Genomic DNA, 23,809 nt, shown 5'->3' on the forward strand with positions numbered 1-23,809 from the left:
GACCAAAACTAGCATCACAGTTCCCAGTCAGGACTTTCTGCTGTGACTCTTCTCTCTCTCCTGCCTGCTCCATCTTGGTGGCGTTTCTAAGGTTAAATTCTCCCAGTTGATACTGCCCCACCTATATTGTACTGCTTTTCTCTGCCCACCAAGCAAGCAAAGGTTTCTGGGTTTCTGGGCCCCCGTGGGTCCACTGCAGTGCCATCAATCTGCTTGCCAAAAGCCATTTGAGGCAGCAGGTAAGTAAGTGGTTAGAGAGGTGCATTGGGTTTCTGAGAGGCACCAGTCTAGCTGAGGCAGAAATAGGCTCTAACTTAATAATCTGCTCATCACACACAGTAAGAGACACCCTGACTTATTCAAAGACACTGTGGGTGGTGCAGAGGATGAATAAGCATGATTCACTGCCACTCTGGCACCCGGGGCACGAAGAATAATAAAACCCAAAGAATTGTAGCCGCCTGAGTAGTAAATTAAGAGATCCGGGGCTCAGCTAGACTCTAGACATCAATGTTACCATGGCAATAAAGGGCCCCAGCGTTCAGCAGCTATTACAGAGCAGGCATCTAATAGGCTAGTCTATGTCACAGCCAAAGCCCAAGGGGCTAGCAAAGAAGACCAATTAGCATATCCATTCATTACAGGCCTCTGCACACTTCTTCTCTTAATTCCAATTAGTTGTTTGTTTGAACCAACGTCTCTTGCCTGCATTATACTCATTAGTGCCTTTTAGCCACTGGAAATAGGCTTGAATTTCCACAAGGACCTCACAATTTCCCAAGCCTTCATTTTTTCCCTAGGGGTCTAAGCTTATACAGTCACAAACCCAGGGCCTTCAATCCCTCGAAATGAAAGCATCTCTCACTGTACAACTGTACTCGACAGATGGAAACTGCTCAGGAATGTGATGCGCTAAGGGTTCTTCCTGGAACCTAGTGAAATAGGGATCTGGGGCCATTATCTACGACCATTCAGGTCAAGGAAACCCTCTGGCCTTAGCCAGTGATCCTGCTGGCTATGCCTGCTGGCCACTATTCAGAGGCTAGCTGTTCGGGAGGGGGAGCTTTGGGCACTGGGGACCAGACTGGCATCATCAAAGTCAGGCAGTAACAGTTCCAGTTTGAAAGACTACCCTTCAAGGGCCAGCCCAAATCCTGCCTATTCCAGGAAGCCTTCCCTGATCATTATAATCCCAAGTTCCTTCTTCCTTCTCAATGCATTTTGAAAAGGACACCCTTTACTGGGCAGTATTAATGGACAGCAATAGGACCTAACCTGACACAGAGTTTCCTTACCCAGTGACTTCAGAATCCACAGGTCACTAATGCCAGAAGAGACTGGGATTCTATAAAGCACTCAACAATGCCTGGGTGAATCCAATGGCAAACAACTCTTAAGCTCCACTGCACATACCCAGAGTCTTCCCAAGGATGTAACCAATCCCCGAGGTAAGGAAAGTTCACAAGTGCTCTTTGATGATTCTGGGACACATTACTCCTATTCACACACACATTGGTGGAATGACCCACAAGAACGGATGCCTTGAACTAGCCAATCTCATGGTGAAGTAAGATTCTCTGAAGGGTATTACCATCTCTTCCTTCCACTGGGAACAGAACAGGAACAGTCCATAAGACTGTTTCTATTCCCATTTGCCAACACTCTCAGCAACCATATAGTTTTACTAGAGCAGACAACCAGGACGAAGTGCTTATAAGAGCAACTGCTAATACTTGTGCCCAAGCAACGGGCATGTAGTTTTAGAGGCTTGGATAATTTGCCTTTAAATCTGCTGTCATATTCAAGGTCTCATTTTTTTTCCTTCCTCTCTTGCTTTTGTAGCCGCTGCTCCATTTGCTGCCCCATTGGCCACTTCTGGCTCCATTCTGCTGCACTGCTAAGCATATTGCCTTTTTTTCAAAATTGGCAGAAATGGGTTCTCCTTTAATTAGAGCCTTTTGAGCATGAACTCATACAGATTTTTGTTTTTGGCACCCTATGGGATTTGGTTATTTTACCCCACCCAACAGCTGACATTCCAGAAGGCAGTCTGGACTATAGTAGAAATACATTGCAAATATATTAAGTATCTATCAAACCACCAATTGCACAGAATGCTAGGGAATGAAAGATCCTGGAGAATGGAATATTTTGTTACCTGAAGTCATGTCACTCCAAGTCCCCATAAGTCCCCCTACTCTTGTTTTTTAAAATGTTCCTAACATGATCATGCTTTCTTTTCTGTCTTAGTAAGACAAGACCAGTTAACCTATTCTTTGTTTGATTTTGAGGCTTCCAAGGACCTCAGAATCCTCATATTTGCCTTCAGGAATCACAAAAATACTGGAGTAGAGAAAGTGTAAGAGATAGAGCTCATGCCAGAGAGAGCTCATATCCCCAGAATATATTTTGCTTTTATTAAAATCCAAAGAGAAGAATGAATTTCTCCTTTTGTACGGGTTTCTTTCTTTTCAAAGAAGGGTTTGAGACTTGGTTAAGGAAGAGTCCTGATTACTAATGTTATAGTAAATGGAGTCCTTTTTTAAAATTAACCACAATTGAAGCCATTTTCATCAGAATAGCCTAGACTTGGAGTTATTAAATATAAGTGATTGTGCTGTTTTTCTTGGTTATGAATATGTCCTGAATCTGAGTTTCTGCAACATCCTCAGCCACCTGAGTATAATGGGGGTGATTTTGAAGGAAGGGTCACAGACTCCATCCAGGCCTTTTAGCCACCCAGGCTCCAGTGGAATGGACCAAACAAACCAAAATGCTATACAATGTTCTTGGCTGTTTCTACTAATTTTCTTTTGTTGGATCCCACATTGGCTTCAGTAGTTACATATGTCTGGGAAACTGACACTGCAAAGTTCTGGCTTGTTCCCTGCCCTGATGCTAAGGGATAAATATAGATCTCAACCACTACAGAAATTTGGCCAGGATTCCAAGGGGTGTGTGTATGAGGGGCAGTGACTGATGCGGCCACTCTGACATGTGGGCTAGAAAAAGACTTCTTTACGTCTAAGACCCTCTTTAGGGTAGGAAGAAGTAAAGCAGGGGCCTTGCTTCTAAAATCAGAAGGCATAATCCACATTTTAAGGAGCTTGTGAATTGACACAAATAAGGAATATTGTAGGTGGTTTAGAGTGTGTATGGGGAGGGGGAGGGAGAGAGCAAAGGGAATCTTTCCTGACACCCTAGATCCTTTTGCATGAGATCAGCCTTATGAAAAAAGCAAGTTATTCTTGGCCATCTCCCCTCACCCCCAACTCCCACCCATGCCCCACCCGCTGCACACACTGATAGCCAACTCTCAATTGAGAAGAATATGACTTAAGATTTCCATTGGGCCCATCATATCTCAGGAGCTGGAGAAGAGCAAGGGGTGGAAAGACACACGAAGGGGGGGTGAGTGGCTCATCCTCGTGACCCAGAATATCTCCCCCTCCCTGTAATGATGAGCTTGCTTTTCCATAAGGGCTTTCCTTTGATTCAGGGAAGGGGCCAACCAATGAGAAAAGGGCATGTTAGATTATTTTGGGGAAGGGCTCATGCCAGGAGGGTTCACTTTTACCAGGCTCCAAGTGTCCCCAGCAACCAGTGTCTCCCGTACCAGCAGAAGAAGCTCCAGAACGCTAACCCACTTGCTGCCTCCACGGCGTCTTTGCCCACTGAATAGCAATGAGAAGACAACTCCGGTCCAGAAGGGCTCCGGCCTTTCCTTACGGTTATCGCTACAGACTTGTGAGTTCCAGGGAGTAGAATATTTTGCTGCCACTTTTTAACGGGGTGGGTTGGGGGCTGTTTAGGCCTTGGCTTAAGGCTTCCTCTCCTTGGAATGTGCAGAAACAGTGAAGTTTAAGGAAGGCCAGGGTTTCCAGGAGGAGCGGTAAGTCCCAGCCCTCCAGGGCACCCTAAATTGCTGAATGGAAGGAGGAAGCCCCTCTTCCTGTGGAACAAAGATAAGGGAAGGGGATGATGCCAGAGAATAAGGGGCTTTCTAAAGTATTTTCTTGGGAGTCTAGAATTTGAACAGACCTTTTGCAGTGTGAGAGTAGAGATTTCATTCTGATAGTGCAAAAACTTTAGCCAAGAGAGAAGGGAAGGAGAAGAGGAAATGAAAAGCTACCTACCCAGCTGTTTCAGTCCCTTTGGGTGGTAGCTTCTTAGAACCCAGCTGCTGTTTTACTAAAGCAGAAATTCCAAACTATAGCTAAAATCATACAGTCCTTGATAGGAGCTGGGAGGAATCCTAGCTACCATTTCTCCAGAACCCCATCATTATGTAAAAGGAAGCTGCTGGGGCTCAGCGTGCCAGAGTGACTTGCAAGTTAGTGGAGGAACCAAAGTGAGAATAAGTCTCTTCACTTCTAATCTTGTACTCTTTCCATCGTATTTGTAGTATGCAATTCCCCATGCCCCTGACCCACCACCTGGCCTGCCACTGCACCTTGCCTAAAACACACACACACACAAACACACACACACATGCATATCTCTTTTGTGTCACCATTTATCTCCAGGTTCTTTATTTGATCCAAAAGTTTCTTTGCATTTACTTTGCTCTAAATCATTAATATATGCCCCACTTTGTGGGAGTATTCCGAAGCCTTCCTCAGAGAGGATTGTGATCTGAGCCACAGGAGGAAACAAAGCAGAATCCATTTTTCTTTGGATATGACCATTTATATAATGAGGGAATTAAGTGAAGACTATCAATAGCCAGAAGAAGAGGACATGAATTCTTCTAACCCCACATCAACTACCCAGGGCTCCCATTTGCTTTCTAACCACAGTTTGTAGAATCTTTCTTTTGATATCCCCAAAGTCCCTTCCAGCTCTTGGAGGAATCATGGTCTGTAGGACATATATAACCATTCCTTTATTGGCTTCTTTTTTATGTAATGCTGCTAAAGTTGTGGATAATTTCAATTACTTGGGTTTTAAGTACATCAGAGGATCTTACTCTTCATAATACTTGATCAAATTGAAAAAATTACTTGATGCAATTGTATGCTTAATTTCTCTTTTTAAATTAACCAACCACTCAAGTGTTTACAGGGTGTTCTTCAATGCAGGGCACAAATTTATCCTTTGGGTCATACTGTTTGTTTATATATTTGTTTATATGTTCATATATTTAGATTGCTCAAAATGGAGCCACCCCCTGTCCTTCAGACTTCCCTTTTAGGGAAACGTGATGGCTTCGGCACACACCCACTATCATATCCCAGCACACTCACATACTCTATCACATGGTGATAGCACCACTTTAGGAAACTGAGAAAAACAGAACCTTGTGGGTAAACATTCTCATAACCAAAAGATTCTCTCCCAAATTTTGTTTGGTTGCATGAAAGTGTATTTTACACAGGATTTAACTAAGGAGGAACTTTTGAGGAAGGCTTCTCTTATACAATGTGATGCTGCCCTATCCCTGGAAGCAGAGAAGAGGAAAAAAGATATTTGAGGTTCCTAAAGTAAGGCTCAGGTGGTGTAAACTCTGTGGGGGAAATAAGCTCTGAGAAGATTAATTCTTCCCAGGAGGGTAAGGCTTTAATGACAAGCCATTTTAAATAGGATTATCATGAGAGCTCATACCTACAAATAAGATCAGGCTGAGGCCATGGCCGGCTGTCTCCTCTGTAGAGTAGAGGTGGAAGCCAGATGTAGGCAACAGGAAAAGGAAGTTGTTCTGAAAATATAAAGGGAATATAAATCCCTCCATGATGAAATGTCACATTTCAAATTCTCAAAGATTCTCAGGTATAGTAGATTCTCTAGGGGCCATGATGACTACCCATTCTAGTGCACATGATTGCTGAGGTTAAGGTGACAAGCTTTGTGAGAGTCTTCCCCTGGAGTCTTATATCAGGACTTTAAAGTCAAGTAGGTATCATTGATATTTAGTCAATACTCACTGGGTACTTAGCTGTGGGCTTCACACTGTGAATGGCCAGCATGAGGTTAGAAAATATGAACCCCTCCTCCGGTTGCTCAAAATGTAGTTCGGGAGGCCACATGTGTAATAGGTCCACATGCAAGTGAAAGAAGATTTAAGAACTTTTCTTAATCCATTCAACATTGAATGACAGATGAAGTTTATTTTCCTAAGCCTTATACTGTGAATTCATATTACAGTCAGAAATCCTTGGTTATAAGTGCCTACAATCTCTTGGGAACACAGAACCTAAGTCATTATCATTCTTCATAAATCTGCTAAGCAACCTCTAGGCACTTATGCTTAATGTGGTAGAGTAGAAACATCATCATCCAGAGTATCAAGACACAGGTTCTGAGACTGTCTACTCTGTTATGAATTTGCTGTACGGCAGATCCTGTCCCTTCTCTGGGCCTCAAATGGACAAGCAAATCTTGGATGTCCCTGTCAGTTCTAATATTGTGTGTTATATAGAGCTATACATTTGAACAAATTAGGGAGCAATTCAAGAGTGCTTATAATCAAGAGCTAGACAGTGCTGGGCAGACTGAATGGTGAGAGTAGAATCTTGTCATTCTTTATCACTTCTGCTGATTTTGAACAATCCAATTTGCTGGACTCCCTCACCAAAGGCAGCATTTTTAGCCAAGTGCCCTCTAAGTGGCCTTTGAGGAATCAGGCAGGGAGGGGGCAGCAAGGAGCCCCTGGCCTCTAGCATTTGACATATCCAGCCCCAACAGGTGCACAGGCCCTGCCACTCTTCAGACTTGGACAGCAGAGAGAAGGGAGGGTGGCCTCATTTTCTGTTGCTGCAGAGAGCCTTGGCAAACGCCCAAAAAGCAAAGATACAGTCTTCCAGCCTGTGGCTGGAAGGCATTTGAAACACCACTTCGTGAAGTCTGGGTTTTTCTTTTTCCTTTCTTTGTATTTTTTCAAGTTTCTTAGAACCATTTAGAGTAGATTACAATTTCATATCTTAAGTAATGGCCGCAATCAGTCAATCAACAAATAGGTGCTGAGTACTTCCCATGTGCCCAGCTTTTTGTCTAGGGTACTGTGGGGAGGGACTAAGAAAGTTATCTGTTGGGGTCCCAGCTCTCCGGTGGTCTGTCTGTCCAGCTTAAGGCAGGAAGGGGTTCCAGCTAGGGCAATAGTTAAAGAAGCAGCAAATAAATCCCCATCTCTTGTTTCCATTGGGAAGGCAGTCCAAGGTTTGAGGAGGGGTATAGCAGTTGGCTTCTCCTCTTGATGCCTGTCCCAGGGTATTTTTAGGCACAACTTGGGATGGTGAGGTTGAGCAGCTGAAAGTGCACAGGGTGTTAGGACAAAGCAGGCTAGGACTGGGAATTTGCCATCATGGACATAAATGTCTAAGACTAGTCCATCCTTCAGTGTGAACTCAACTCTTCCCTGACAGGTCAAAGTTAAGCAGAAGACAAGGTCCCAGGACAGGGTAGTGACGAGAGATATCCTGGGGGAAGAATCCAAATGCCTAAAGCTGAGACTAAAACTTACACCTCTATGGAAAGAATATTTACTCAATATGGGTCATAGAAAGAATATTTCCTCCAAAAGAACAGAGAAAGAAGATCTGTTGTAACAATGGATGTTTATGGGCAAGTGGAAATTTGAAGCATTTTCAAATATTGAGTTGTTCCCACTTATTTTTGGCTGATGGGATGTGCCATTGGAAATTTTTTCAAAAAGGAGATTTTATTTTGTCTCTGTTCCAGGATGATCAGGATGAAGTGAATCAGAACTACTTAGCAGATGAAGAAGAAGAAGCAGAAGAGGAGGCTCGGGTGATGATGGTGCCTAATTTGGAGGAGGAGGAAGAAGAGGAGGAGAAAGAGGAGGAGGAGGAGGAGGAGGAAAAAGAGGAGGAAGAGGGTCAGGGTCAGCCAACAGGCAATGCCTGGTGGCAGAAATTGCAGATCATCAATGAATACCTGTGGGACCCGGAGAGAAGGATGTCTCTGGCCCGAACAGGTCAGAGTTGGAGTAAGTCCCATTTGTCCCAATGCCCCAGTCTGGTGTCCTTTGCTTTTGGTGTGGTGTCCAGGGCTCCTTTACCATACACTGGATGGACTTGTTTACAAACTTCTCTTAACATTTCACATAAAGGCACCAATACCTAGGGAAATGCCTGGACTGTGGACAGATCCACCAAAACAAACTCCAAATAGATGAACAAATTTGATTGTGTAACTGAAATCCACTGGGCTCAATGTGCAATGCAAAGAGACAGTGAAAATGAGTTGAAAAAGCATAGGAGTTTTAAAAGTCCCAACCCTGTCATTTTCTATCCAGGTGACATTGGGCTCATCATTTACCTTCTCTTAGCCTCAGTCTCCCCACCTACAAATGAGGCAAACAATCCCTGCCTTGTCTTTCTCACAGGAGAATAGACTCCAAATAAGACATTAAAATTGTAAAGTTGAAATTAGTATGCAGAAGACTATTTCTAGGATGAGACCAAGTCCCTGTTAACCTGATCAAGGGTTTGTTTGTTTATTGGTACTGGGGATTGAACTCAGGGACACTTAACCATTGAGCCACATCCCCAACCCTTTTTTATATTCTATTTTGAGACAGGGTCTCACAGAGTTGCTTGGTGCCTCACTAAGTTGAGGCTGGCTTTGAACTCATGACCTCCTGCCTCAGCCTCCAGAGCTGCTGAGATTACAGGCGTGTGCCACTGCCCCCAGTCTGATCAAGGGTTATAAAGCCTTATCACTTCACCTACTAATGTTAGAGAAGGAGAACTAAGATGCCTGTCCCTGGCCTCAGCTTGGGGGTGCTTTACTCTCCCGTGGTAGACACAGAGAAATTGGATTGAAGGGGATCATTACCAAAGATTAGGGCTGAGCCTCCATGCTGTTTGCTCGACGACAGAATTTTGTTCCTTAGCTTTTTCTTTTTTGTCACATGTTGCCACCATTTTTACTTCACAACCTCCCCCAGTACTACTTCCCAGGGCCCTTCTGACTTAAACTATTACCTCTGGGCCTTCTCCTCAGGAGATTTTGCCTGTAGTAAAATTCACACTTGCCACACTCCACAAAACCCAGAAACAGAGCAGCTGCTGGTTTGGAACTCAGTGAATCCAAAGGAGAAAACAATAGAGGACACCATGGATGAGATAAGAGTCCCCTAGTGCCAAGCATCTAGGTTGCTAAGGTTGGTGGCCATGCCTTCCAAAGGCCCCTGTGACTGAGAATTCTCTCCTTTGTATTTAATGTGGCTAATTCAGCTCAGTGAGGGTGAAACAGCCAGCCCTGCTTCCTGGAATTAGGAATAGCAGGTGTGGGGCTCTGAACAACGCTCATCTCCCGTCACCCCTCCTCAGTTCCCAGCTCCACCCCTGCCCATCCCTCGAACTCTCAACTGGAACAAATGTACCATTTAAGAGACATTCCAACATTCTGGAAGCTGCAGACAAATGCTGGACACTCACTGGGGCTGCAAAGGGACACAGCTGTTTCTCCCTTGCCTAAAGAGGACTGGAAAACAGACCGTGTGAAATGCAAGTGTGATTCTTGGAGGAGGAACCATGCTTTAACCCCTGAACAGCCAACTGCTGGAACTTCACCAGATTAGTTGATCTAAATTGTTCCTGTGGAGGACAACTCATAGACCAATATATGGGGATGAGGGAGGAAGTTTCAAGTACGTGGAGAGGATATGGCAGTGGAGACACTGCACAGTAGGCCCGAGCAGGACCCCCGGGTAGCAGGTCTAAGGAGAGCCCAGCAAATCAGGTTTCTTCTGTTGACTACCCCCACGCAAAGGCAAATGTTAATATTAATGCCTCGTCCTAAAGCACATGCCTTGCTGCCCTCTTTCCTGAGAGCTAGATGTCCACTTGAGCATTTACTAACCCTGTTCCAGCTTGGACATCAACATGTCCAACATATTCACCCAGCCTATTAATATACTCTGGGCTTTTTGTTTGGCAGCTGGGCAACCCCTATTCTTAGGACCTATATGTTATTTTATTGGATACTGACAAGAATCATATGAGGTAGTAATATTATTATCCCCATTTTACAGATGCAGAAACTGAGGCTTAGAGAGGGTAAGTAACTTATCTAAAGTCACATAGTAACCAAATGTCAGTGCTGGGATTCAAACACCAGAGTTCATTCTCTTGCTAGAATATCATACTATCTTCATGAATTGCAACAATGAACAAGTCCCTGAAGGGTAAGGCCTCAGGACCAGATGGGCTGTTTTGGTGGGAGGAATGAACCATTGGGAACATGAGTACTAGTGTTCTATCCAGGCCTGGGTGGGGGCATCCAGGAGAGAAGCCTAGATTGCCTAGAGGAGGGGCCTAAATAAAACTTGAACATCTGGAGCAGAAAGAGTTGGAGAGATCAACGGGTTCAGATGAGAATCATGCTTGTTATTTCTTGTGGAGAGGTGAAATAATAAGGCTATCACAGATTCCTCCAGGGCATCCCATCCTGGGTGAGGCTGAGGGGCCTCATTGCTAGTGCCATTCTCCAATCTACAGCATCCTGACTACATATCCTGGAAAAGAAAGAAGATGTTGATATGTGAATATACCTGTGTCTTATTGCTTCCCCTTCATGCATGAAACTGAGCCTTTGGTCTGCTGACTCCTGCTGTTGATTCATTCCCAGGATGGGGATGCGGGTGGAGGAATGGAGGAGGAAGCACAGGGTACGACCCATTAGGATAGCCTGTGGGCAACAGCCAAGTATCACAGGCATACTGACACTGTTGTTTCTACTCCAGGGACTCGAACTGACTCAATGTGCTCATGTTCCAGTTCTGCTTTAGTTCATTTTATAAAACATAAAGGGTCATTTCCATTTCTAGTTTGATTACTCAGGGTTTTCTCTCTCTCCCTCTCTCTCCCCCTCTCCCTCCTTCAGTTAATTTTATTTAGTCTATGGTTCCATTTAAAAATTAGCATTTGAATTCATTTTGGACTACAGAACAGTTGTGTGGTTTATTCTAGTTTCTGGTTCATGATTCAGTTGGTCCTATAAAATTGATAATCTTTTTTTTTTTTTTGGTGGTGCTGGGGATTGAACCCAGGGCCTTGTGCTTGCAAGGCAAGCACTCTACCAACTGAGCTATATCCCCAGCCCCAAAATTGATAATCTTAATGATGACTGCTGTTTATAGAACACTTAGTATCTGCCAGGCTCTGTACTATGCTGTTTATATGCATTATTTAATGCTAAGAAGTAAGTGCTATTATTATCCTTATTTTCCAGCTAAGGAAATTGAGGCCCAGAGAAGTGAGAACAGGACATCCAAGATTAAACAGCTAGGAAGTGGTAGTCAGGTTACCATGTAAGAAAGGCTGAATTTCAAATATTGTTAGAGATATAGATAAGGAGATAAAGTAGATGCTAAACTTATCCTCATTTTACCTGTGGAGAATAATGGGTACAGACAGGTTCTAGAATTTGCCTAAGTTCACAGATAGCAAATGTCAGTGATTAAGTACTGTTTCCTCCTCCTCCCTTCCCTACCCTATGTTAGTTTCTTTTTTGAAAAGCAGAGCCACTTAAACTTTGCTAAAGATGCTTAAGATTTGAAATAATTAGTGTAAAACCTCACTTTGCCTTGATTAGAGGCAAGTCCAGTGGAAATTAATCAAAAATTTGAAATGCTGTGAAAGGAAATGCTGTTTTCATCACTTGCAAATACATATAATCACTGGAACCAAGCTGCTTGGACACTTCAGGGCATCCACTTTAATGAATAGTGAAGAATGATTTGTACTTAGGACATCAACTGCTGCCCAGAGGACTCTCAAGCAATTTGCCCTCTGCAGTACTTTAAACTCCACTCCCTGTAATCTTGTTTATGGTCATCATGTGCTCAGCAAGCCCTTCCATCCAGAGACACTATAAAGGTAAACTGCAGTCTGACTCCCGACAAAATCCTCACCGGTTCCGGATTGGTGAAATCTGAATAAGCAAGGACATACTGAATCTGGGGAACTTAAAAAAAAAAAAGTCATCTCATGTTTGGGTTTGTTCTGGATCATGAGTTCAAGTGGGAAGGCAAGGCTTGTTGGCAGGCACTGACCATTGTCATTTTTAATTGCTCTGCAGGCCTGATTTTGGTCATTTACTTCTTCTTCTATGCCTCCCTGGCTGCTGTGATCACCCTCTGCATGTATACACTATTTCTGACCATCAGTCCTTACATGCCAACCTTCACTGAGCGGATGAAGCCTCCCGGTGAGTGTGCCCAAATGCCCTATGTTGTCAGGACTCGCTGGACAGAAATCCGCTTGCACAGCATGTTCAGCCTCAATTAACTTTGGTTCTTCCCGGTAATGACTTAGAGATTCAATTATTAAGAGTAAAAGTAAAATGGTACTTGGCAAATTATGATCCTTTTCATTTTGATTGCCTGGGGGGAAATGGTTTCATGGGAATCAATACAAAAAAATTATCCAAGAATGGGTTAATATATCCAAGACCTGTTTTCATTGCCAGGAGTTATGATCAGACCCTTCGCTCATAGTCTTAACTTCAACTTCAATGTTTCTGAACCCGACACTTGGCAGCATTATGTGATCAGCCTAAACGGCTTTCTTCAGGGTAAGTAAACTCCTCTGAATAACAGAGAACTTTCTTGAAAGGTGATGAGTGGGGATTCATAATTCAAAATTCATCTAACCCAGAAATTCCAGTCTTACTAACCAACCCCAGTCCATCATGGTCTTTCCTTACTTTACATCCTCCTTAGCACCCTTCATACTATTGAAATTGCTCTAGTATATGATATATGTTGCCTTGAGAGCATACAGGCCAACTCTGCTGCTAGACGATAAGCTCCTTGAGGCAGAAAACATGCTCTATGTTCATGAACAATCTACAGCACTTAGTTAAGTCCTAAGCATATCCAGGTGGTCAGCAGTGATCCCTTATAAAAGATGACTCAGAGTTGGGCATGGTGGCATACACCTATAATTCCAGAGACTCAGGAGGCCGAGGCAGGATAATCACAAGTTTGAGGTCAGCCTCAGCAACGTAGTGAGACCCTGTCTCAAAATTTAAAAAAAATTAAAATGACTGGGGTGTAGGTCAGTGATACAGTGCTTGCCTAGCATGTGCGAGGCCCTGGGTTTCATCCCCAACACTGAAAAAAAAATCTGGAGGGAAATAGTGATGAGTAAAGGAGAATGTTCTCTAGAGCTGGAGAATCCCTGCCTCCTATACTTTCTCAAGGTAAGAAAATTCGTTTCTTGGAGATGGGCCATCTTAAAGGAATAAAGCAAGTGTCTTTAGCAGCATTCCAAAAAGGGGTCAGAGGAATAATCTCTGGGTGGCATCACTCCAATATTTTGATCTCAAATATTTTGAAGATACTTATCTCAATAGTGTTATCAGATACATTTTCAGGGACAAATGATTGACTTTGTGGGAGTCCCAACACATGGTAAAAGTTGAGGTTGTAGCAGCCTGGTTAAAATTAAATCCGGAGAACACAGGTTCTGTATTTACCCAACTGTCAGCGGAGCCTCACCGGGGTTTGTGTTGCTGCACCTAATCGTCATAGAAAAAAGGTGAGTCAAACTGGTTTGGTTGACCTGGTATGGCTAAAGTGGGGGGTAAGGGTAGCTAGAAGAATGTACACTGAATTAGGTGGATAACGATTTCTTATATGTGGGCTGGAGTTGTGGCTCAGTGGTAGAGCACTTGCCTGGCATATGGGAGGCCCTGGGTTTGATACTCAGCACCAAATAAAAATGAATGAAATAAAAAGATCCGGGACTGGGGAGATAGCTCAGTTGGTAGAGTGCTTGCCTTGTAAGCACAAGGCCCTGGGTTCAATCCCCAGTACTGCAAAAAAAAAAAAAAATCCATTGACAATTTCTTATATGTGCCATGAAGTGTTATTTTATTTATTTATTTATTTATTTATTTTTGCAGTGCTGGGGATTGAACCCAGGGCCTTATGCTTGTGAAGAAGTAGCTCTACCAACTGAGCTACATCCCCAGGCCTACAAAGTGTTATTTTAAATGAATAAATTTTGTCATTGAACTTTAACCCTGCATAATAGTCCTTATTTTATAAATGAGTGTACTGAGACTCAGAAAGGGGAAATAACTTGATCAAAATCTCCTAGAAGCATAGCCAGTGATTGATGCCCTTGCTACTCAAACGTGTTTTCCAGGGATCTGAAGCATGGACATTGCTAGGGGCTCTTTTAAAAAGGCCAAATCTCTGGTCCCACCACAGAGATACTGAATCAGAATATGCATTTTAACAGAATCTGCAGGCGATCTGTATGAACTCTAAGGTTCAAGGAGTACTGTTTTTCACAACTCTCTGCTGTTACCATGTGACCAGGAGTTAGAAACTTAGCTTTATATCAATAATGCTAAGTGTTATTCTCGGTAAAACTGACCTTCATGTTCTTTACCTATAGTATGAAGGGGCCTGGTTTCTTTCTGAGTCCATATAGTTCCATTCTTGGCCACAAAAATTTGGGGGGCCACATAGCTAGCACAATATCTTCTTTTCTTTCAAAATGTTTGCAAGCTATTGCAAATATGTATATGTATTGCAACTATGTATATCGCCAGAATCTCTGCTGAAGAAACTCATTTACTAACTGCTGCAAAGCTAGCAAATGGAAAAATGCCAATTCTGACCTGATGATGGAGGCAGGGAATATTAGGATAAGTGTTGGGGGTTTTGTTCCTAAGAGTAGATAATATGTCCTGCTAAAAAGGAACACATCTCTGAAATAGACATCCCAGAGTATCAGTTTCATTCCCATGAGGACTGGGATTTTGCAATAAGGGTCATGCCCATGTCACATTATTTTTAATGGAACTACCTCAAGAGAAACGATGAGCACATGATTGCAGTTTCTATTTAGAAAGTTATTATTTGAGCATAGCTCCTGTTCCTAAAAAAAAGAGTAAAACAAAGACTTGAATTTAATGTAGCATTGTCAAAGAAAAATAAAGGCATAGCCATAATTGGAATAGATTTAAAATTCCCAGTTGCCTCTTAATAATATCAAACCCAAGTCACAACCTGTCTAGATATGGATCCAGCATTTCATTTTCAGTTTTGCCTCTGGTGGGTCATAACTGCACAATCTCCTCTGAAAAACTGCTACTTTGAACATGAATACATGGGGGCTGTGTCTAACAGGATTAACTGGGTTCCATCATTTAGAATCAAATTGGAAATAATGCAGTAATTTGCAAAGCCCATTTTTGGAGCATCTGGTAGCTCAAAGAGTGAACACATAGCCCCTTGCAGCTCTCTTCCCTCATGTGTGTACCTTGGACACCTATTACATTCCATCTGATGCAAAGGGACACATCTCAGGAGACAAGATCTCACTCCTTCATCCTCTCAGTGGACACCCTGTGGTTGTCACTGATTTCTGTGTTTTAACCTAAGTTCCTATTTTGCAGTGCTAACTTCCCACTGTAAAAAATGAGAAGCTGATTTATTCTATCCTTCTCCTCCTCTCCTTTCTCCTCTTCCTTCTCTTTCCTTCTTTCATTTTCCTTCTGTCCCACAATACATAATTCTCGCTCTCTTACATCAGGTACCTCTCATTGATCTCAAAAGGAGACATTTCCTAAACTGAACTTCAAGAGATTTAACCTAGGAACTTAGCTTCTTTGTATATGCCATGCCTTGTCACGACTCAGTCATCCCTCTTCCAAAATCTACCAACTGTATACCCATTCCTCTCCCAGAAGTAGAGGAGCTAACCCTTCAAATGTACAGTTTACCATATCTGGAAAGAAATAGACAAAAGTTATAAGATGGCCAACCTGTGACCCTGAGATGGATATCCAGAAGTTCCGAGCAAATGAGAAACAAGGGAGCAGACAATCACGTGGGCTGGGGTTACTAGCCATGAAGCCTCCCACTCCCAAGGAATATTGTTTATGAAGGCCCTTGGTCACCTCATAGCAGGTCAGAAGAATTACATTGAACTTGGGTTTTCAGAGGGGGATAAGCAAGGTAGAGAAAGGAAATTAGGGTGGGGAGGACTACTGAAAGCATGGCCTTTCCCCATAGTCCTTGTCTAATATGACCCTTTGCCACCCATGTGCTTTAGGTTATAATGACAGTCTTCAAGAGGAAATGAATGTAGATTGCCCCCCGGGGCAGTACTTCATCCAAGATGGCGATGAGGATGAAGACAAGAAGGCTTGCCAATTTAAGCGCTCCTTCCTAAAAAACTGCTCTGGTCTGGAGGACCCTACTTTTGGATACTCTACTGGACAGCCTTGCATCCTCCTAAAGATGAACCGGGTATATTAACCCCTGATACCTGATGGTGATATGTGGATGGGCTGGGTAGAAGGACTCTGACCTTTACACACTGCAACTCTGGCCATTCTTATCAATAGCATCAGAAATGCAAACAACCAGTCAAAGCTATCAGTTCCTTTTTCTCCCTGAACATTTCCTATTGCCATTTCTCATACCCACTCTCAAAGCTACCCCATTGATGGCCTCTGTCAAGAATAGGGTCCTGAGCTGTTTGGAACAGAGGATTGAAATGGGGGTGTGGTAGGGACAGTTCTTGTATCATTGGGGGAAAATAAGCATTTGCCTTTTTTCTTGTCATATCCTAGTTGGGGCAGAACCTTACCCAGCACACTCCTTTTGAAACCAGAAAGTTCTTTACATCTTTATGGTTATCTGCAGTTTTCTCTGTGCATGAATATTAGGCACAAATACAACATGGAGTAAACTGGGCTAATCCACTCTAAAGATGTTTAGTCTTTTCCACTATTCATGACATTCCTGAAGGGGCAAAGTAGATGACATTTATGCCAGAGGAAGGATGACTCAAGGGACATTTAGAAAAGCCTCATTTTTACTGTCAAATATGTTCTATAAAAACCACTGCTTTCTGTTGTTGTTTGTTTTTGTTTGTTTGTTTTTGCTAGATTGTAGGCTTTCGTCCTGAGCTTGGAGATCCTGTGAAAGTTTCCTGCAAAGTTCAGGTAAAGTGTCCTTTTGAGTAAGCATTGTTAGCACACCCATTTCATCCAATAAAGTAGTTGAGCCCTTCCAAGCACTTACACAGGGATGGTATGTTAGGGAAAGTGTTCATATTTTTCATAACTCTACCTCTCTTAGTGCCTTTGGGTCTTCCTTTTTTCACAAAGCATTCAAATCATGTGTGTGCAGTGCATATGTGTGTGTGTGAGAGAGAGTCACTGTGTCATGATTTATACCTGTGAAAGCCAAAGACTGAACTTCAGCTAGGAGCCACAGCAGGGAACAATGATGTGCCAAGTCATTAATTGGAATTCTGTTTACACTTTTGCTTTTAGCTCTAATTACTTGTTTCTTTGAACTAAACAAACAGCTTTCATTAAAGTCATTAGTCCCTGATTTTAAAACTGAATTTCACATTTTCAGCAATGACCAGTGGCACTGGGTGTTGCAATAACAAATGACTACAAGGGAAGTATAAATGGAACTTCATTAATATGCTAATTAACTGGACCATTAACTCCTATCTCATCTGCACCAATTAGCTCCTTTGTAGGAAAAAACCCTAGATCTTGGATTTGCTTCTTAAACTGGCAATAGCTCCCTCCTGTAAAGTGACATCAACTGCTCCCATAGCCCTGGACAGTTGTCTGGCAATGCAAGAGGTCAGGTAATCCCATTCTCAGTCCTGGAAGCCAAACTCAAAACTCCACTCTTTGTGGTGGCAGGTAAGAAGAGCAAAAAGCAGCAATTATCCAGCCAGTATCCCACATTCAGCAAGTATGTATTGATCGCTTATTATATAGTAGGTACTTTGCCAGGTGTCGGGGTGCCGAAACCCAGGCAATGAAGTATCACTGATACAATGAAAAGTACAGTGGGGGACATGTCAGAGAGAAAGGTCAGTTCCAGGTGGGAGGTGGTGATGCTAACGATGAGCTTCAAAAGATCAGGCAGTATTTGCCAGGTGAACAAAGTAGGAAGGACATTCATTTTGTTTAAATGTATGTATGTGTGTGTAAATAGTCACACATGTGAGGTGTGACTGCCAACTAGTGGAATTGATTCCACAGGCCATTCATGAAAAGCAAATTTACTGCTTTTTAGAAGAATATATAAATAAGTCATAAAGACCAATGCAGACTTAAATTAGCATTCCTTTTTTCTGTACTGGAGATGGAGCCCAGTGCCTTGAGCACACTAGGCAAGTGCTTACCACTGAGCTAAACCCCAGCCCTTAAACCAGCTTATTAATTGGACCATGTTCCCAAGTGGAAGTTGTTAATTTGCTTTTAGCTTACATCAAACCTTGCTAAGAACTATACTTTAAAAAAATATTAAGAGTCTCTATACGTTCTATAACAATCAATACTGGCCAAATCCACATCCACTTGTGGAAATCAAGCAGGATGAGGTAATGACTAGAATATATCATGGAGATCTCAGTTTATACCAAGGATAATTATAGTATGTTGGCAGAAGTAATCACATGACCCTAGTGAGTAATTCACTAGTAGTGATGCACTATTTATTCATATTATCCTGCAGACCTCTGCAGTTTAGGGTAAGCCTAATGTATAGGCAGAATGGGCAGCCTGATGATATGATAAGGGTAGCCCTGTTTAATCATTTCCATTACCTACATCTCTCTTGCTTCCGTTCTTCTGACTCCACCTCCTGTACTTAAGCACTACACAGAATGTGATCAGAGACATAAGGTTAGGCAAGCCAATGCAGGCTGTGTGCCTATGCATTGGGTTGCTGTGTATCTGATCTGACTCCAAAACCAAGAATCATAGAACCAAGCTTGCAATGTGCAAGTTGTGGAGTGAGATTTAATAAATGTGTTCCAATTTATACCTTCCTCAGTTCCAAAGTCAAGACTGGTTGCCAGGCCCAGTGTGATTCTTTAGAGAAGGGCTAGAGTGGTAGACTTACTTTCCAGAGCAGCATCAGGTACTGTGAGCCTTTGGAGCCTTTCTGTCCGGGTTCTCTAAAAGCCAGAATAGAGCCACACTGGTGCCTTCAGCCTTCTCAGCCCACGCCTTCTGTTCAATATTCTTTGAACTTGAAAAGCCAAGGGAAGCCATTCTCTGGAAATGCTCCTCTGTGAATAGGTCAGAGGAGACCTCTGCCCCATTCTTTCTGGGACAGTTGATTATGGGTCACACAGTAATTTCACCTGGAGCATAAATCCCTTTAGCCCAGACTCTAACACACTTTATGATTTAGTATCACCCATATACCTGCTTTTGCTTACAGAGAGGTGATGAAAATGACATCAGATCTATCAATTACTACCCAGAGTCGGCTTCTTTTGACCTTCGCTACTACCCTTACTATGGCAAGCTGACTCACGTAAGTAAGCTGTATCCCTTTCCTTCTTTGCTGTCAAAAAGGGCTCAAATACAAAGGAAGAGCTGCCTGGGATTTATTAGAATTAGGGAGCAGCAGGTAATAACAGAATGGTGAGTAGCTGTAGTCCTTAACCAGGAGTTCCCTCTACAAATTTCTATCACGAATACATGACTTTCCATATCTGAAAAAATATCCTATTTTGTCTAGTTTAACCGCTTCAGATTTCAGATGGAAAATTGGGGTTCAGAGAGAGGAAGTGACTTGCCCAAGGTCATACAGCTAATTAGTGACAGAGCCAGGAGCAGACAAATTAAGACACCATCATGCTTAATCATGCTTAAATAATCACACTTCTCTGTTTCTCCCATTTGAATCCTTGGGGCAGTGATGGTGTCATCTCCAGCACAGGGACTTGATGGATATTAGTTAGGGTTTGATTCATGGTCTGATACCCAGAAAATCAAATCATTCAAGTCAAGAATTGGTTTTCCCCAGAGGAAAACCAGACACCTGACAGTGACTTATGAGAGAAATGTGTAATTTCCCCACACTTTCCTAAGTCAAGGAGAGCATGTCAGTTGCTGTGGCCCTTTGTGACTTGGCATCATGAGGTTTACTCAGTTCCCTTTGTTGAGGTTATCCCATCCTATACTGAATATCTGATCATTTCCCTCTTACTAACTCCACACCCCACTTAAAATTAATTGTTCTTTCACTTACAGGTTAACTACACCTCCCCACTGGTAGCAATGCACTTTACAGATGTGGTAAAGAACCAAGAGGTGCCTGTGCAGTGCCAACTGAAGGGCAAAGGCATCATAAATGATGTCATCAATGATCGTTTTGTCGGTAGGGTAATCTTTACCCTGAACATAGAAACCTAAGAACTCCAGGAGGCCACTCCCACCAGTTCTATTCCTGTTTTATTTCATGTTACTTCTGGTAGCACCTGAATTCTTATTCTTCAATTAGGACACAGCCAGATTGGTGCCTAAGATAGCAGGTCATCTTTCCTTGCCTTTGATATATGTATGAAGTGATATTGTGGGAGCTGTTTGATTTTTTAAAGGTAGTCTCTCCTGATGACAAATAGAGTATATTAATTTCCTTTGCTTCCACTTAAAACAAAACTCATTCTTGCTGTTAGGAACCTCACTGTAGTGTAAACATAGTATCTGATAAATTCATAATAGCCACATTCAGGAGAATTCTACAATGCTTATAAATTCATCATGTTTCCCAAAATTTTGTTGGTTTTAGAGGTGAGATTACCCCCAACCAGGCTGATAATCTAATCCCCTTCCTTTTTTTTATATGCCTGGCAAGGTTTTACCTTGGGAATCACCTAGGCCAACCCAGACTACACCTAGGGCCACTATACCTATAGAACTTCATCTCCAGGTGTGCTCGAGAAACTGACTCTCATAGGCAACTAAATACTGATTCAAAACTAGGTTATCTTCAACTGGGATAGAAAGCAGTAATAACTGGATATTGTTCTGGGATCGAGATGAAGATCTTCTGTATGACTTTTTTGGGAGGTGGGACCCACTGTGATTGGGGAGAACACTTAGCACATGGATGCAATTGGTGGTTGATTCCATGCTCTATGGTATAATTGTCCAAAAGCAAACATTCCTGCAAATAGGTTTGACTGAGCTTCAGGCAGAGGAGAAAACATGGGATATGCCCATTAACCAATTCTTGGACTATTTGCTTGATAGTAGTAAGATATTCTTTGAGACCATCAAGGATGGGTGTATTGACCCCCAACTACAGTCCTGGGAATTGAAATCAGCTCTGGGAATTGACATATATGTCAAGACAGAAAGATCCTGTCAGGCCACCCTGAAGCCAAGGCTCATTAGTCAGTTTTAGGTTTACTTTCAAAATGACATGAGGCAGATGTTTATCCATGTTGTGGATCAGCCAATTCCCTTTGTCTTATCTTTGGCCATGTGACCATTCCATTGCTGCTTAACACCTCCACCAGGGGGAGAGCTGGGACAAAGAGAGAAGGCAGGGGGAAATATCATTAGTGTCTCAGGGTCCAAAGCAAGCTTAAATGCCACTTAGAAGCATCCAGCATGTGAATCTCCTCTACAATGTTTACTTTCTCCCAAAACAGGGAACTGGCAGTCTGGTAGTGAAGACAAGCAAGTGAGAACGAATTATGATATAGTGTAACAAGAGTTAAAAAATGAGTATGTGGAAATGCTATGGGGAACACGAGGAAAAAGAACCATCTCCAGGTGAGAAGTAGAAGGAAGTTTCACATGCAACGCCACAATCATGAAAAGACCATCATGTGTTTTGGTCACTGTAAATTGGAATATAAAGAGATCAGAAGGAAATGGCAGGGAGTGGCAGGAGATTGGGCTAGAGAGGTATTCAGAGACTTCAAATTTTATTCAGTAGGTGTAAAGGAGTCTTAAAGTATTTTCATCAGAGAAACTCCTTGATCACCTTTTCAATTTAGAAAGAGCACTTTGGACTGGGCGCTGTGGCACATGCCTGTAATCCCAGTAGCTCAGGAGGCTGAGGCAGGAGGATAACGCGTTCAAACCAGCCTCAGCAACTTAGTGAGGCCTAAGCAACTTAGTGAGACCCTGTCTCTAAGTAAAATACCAAATGGGCTGGGGATGTGGCTCAGTGGTCAAGTGCCCCTGCGTTTAATCCGCAGTACCAAAAGAAAAAAAAAATAGAGCACTTTGGCAGTCACAACTTGAAGGGTAGAGTGGAGCGGGACCCATTTGGGGAATGGGAAGAGGAGCAAAAGATGATCCTAAGTTTCTGAGCTTGGCTAAAACCAATGAGATGGTGATGTTGATCAAGACTGGGTATAAGAGAGAAGCAGGTTTGAAGAGGAAGTTGTTGAGATCAGTTCTGGACATTTTAGGCTTGTGGTTTCTCTTGGTCAGACATTGATGTGCAGATAAAAATACATGTAAAGTTGGAGAGAAGTAAAGTGAGAACAAAAACAGCATTTGGCTAAGTGAACTCACTTTAGAAATCCTAAGCTATTTAATCTTGGGAATTTGAGCCAGTTATGTAAACATACTACACCAATTTTGTCCCGAATATAGTGATTTCTCTTGGCTTTGTGGCAGAAAGGACTGCTATTGATCTTCAGAATCTCCTTCCCAGACACTTTCCAAGTCTTATTGACAGAGTAGAGGGGGACTGACCACTGTTAACAAGTAATAGAAGACATACACAACAACAGATATATAGAAAATACAAAACAAAAATGGAACTGTCCTCTCAACCCATTTTTGTAACAAGTTCAATTTTCAAAATTAACTTTTAAAAAGAAGAACAAAATGAAAAACACAACACCATTTAAAAATGATCTCAAACAATGAAACTCAAGATTCAGTAATAAGAGAAAATAGAACATTAAATCTGGAAAGAATCTTAGAGAGTATTTAGAGTAAACAACTTGCATTGCATCTGACTCCAGGTCCAGTGCTCTTTCTACTCTGAGCTGCTGCTTACCAGGAAGTACCATCTTTTTAAAAATCGATGAATGATATCCTAAACCTCTTGAAACATGTCAAATTTGAGTTAAAATTGTTGACATTTCATGGGAATTCAACTTCTGGTGCTATATTTTATACATAATATGTTATCCTGTTAAATATGTTGACTGTTAGACAAGGAATTGTGAATCTTTGGCCACACAGTGTTTCTCATTCAATGAATTCGATCATGTCCACAATTTCAAAGCAACTGAGTACTAAGATAGTTTGAGTTGTCAGCTACAACATGAAAAATTGCTTTTTTTATACAGAACTGAATTAATGAATATATTCATTAATGTTAGATTTTAACTGTTCAATAAACTTCTAGTCAATTATTTTAAACAGTCTCCCATACTGCACTGTATCAGGATTTAATTTGTATACCATCTATTGCAATGCACTTGGTTGTATACTTGATCGTCAATGAGAAATACTATTTTCAAATGCCTTCATGTTTTTGTCCATGCTGAACTTTGGTTATGATTTTTTCATTCTCCACCCCTTGGAAATCATTATCCTAAAGTAATCTTTCTTAGGCATCTATTTGCTGGAGTCTTCATGTAGAAAACATTTATATTGTCTTGGGGAGTTATTGACAACAATAAATTGACTTAAAAAGAAATGTATGATTTCCTCTTTCTGGAGCATATCACTGATTTTCCCACAAGAATACGGGGCAGCTGTGTGGGTGGAAAACTTGACAATTGACAACCTATTCATCCCAACTCTTTACTGACTCTTGGGGTTTCACCCACAGGAGAGTAAAACTGAAAGTTGTTCCATTTCTGGGCATTTTTCCTTTTGCAGTCTCTATGCTCCAGCTTCTCGGAAGACTGCTTCATCAGAGCAGCCTTCCTTTCCTCATCAAGGTTGAATTCTGGCACCAATTATCCTGTTTGTGTAGTAGAGGAACACTGAGAAATACTGAGGTGGAGGAATGGAACCAAGATCCAAAGAGAAACTGCAAGTGCTTGATTAAAGCCTGGCTAAGAGA

At 42.2% G+C, this 23,809-nt stretch overlaps 1 protein-coding gene across 3 annotated transcripts; it reads left to right on the forward strand.

The window, feature by feature from the left end:
• Positions 1 to 3,615: 3,615 nt before the first annotated feature.
• On the forward strand, positions 3,616 to 23,809 carry Atp1b4 (ATPase Na+/K+ transporting family member beta 4). Of its 3 annotated transcripts, none has more exons than XM_047536920.1 (8): positions 3,616 to 3,747; positions 7,678 to 7,945; positions 12,046 to 12,174; positions 12,436 to 12,540; positions 16,041 to 16,237; positions 16,882 to 16,938; positions 19,196 to 19,291; positions 23,623 to 23,809. In XM_047536920.1, the coding sequence occupies exons 1-8, from the start codon at positions 3,685 to 3,687 to the stop codon at positions 23,731 to 23,733; spliced, it is 1,026 nt and encodes a 341-aa protein (XP_047392876.1). In that variant the 5' UTR covers positions 3,616 to 3,684; the 3' UTR covers positions 23,734 to 23,809. The 3 variants fall into 3 exon arrangements, with proteins under 3 accessions (XP_047392876.1, XP_047392874.1, XP_047392875.1); XM_047536918.1 differs by lacking the exon at positions 23,623 to 23,809 and adding an exon at positions 20,014 to 23,409; XM_047536919.1 differs by lacking the exon at positions 23,623 to 23,809 and adding an exon at positions 20,014 to 23,409 and having other exon boundaries at positions 7,678 to 7,933.

The sequence above is a fragment of the Sciurus carolinensis genome, chromosome X, assembly GCF_902686445.1.
Source record: "Sciurus carolinensis chromosome X, mSciCar1.2, whole genome shotgun sequence".
In the NCBI taxonomy this organism is placed as follows: Eukaryota; Metazoa; Chordata; class Mammalia; order Rodentia; family Sciuridae; genus Sciurus; species Sciurus carolinensis.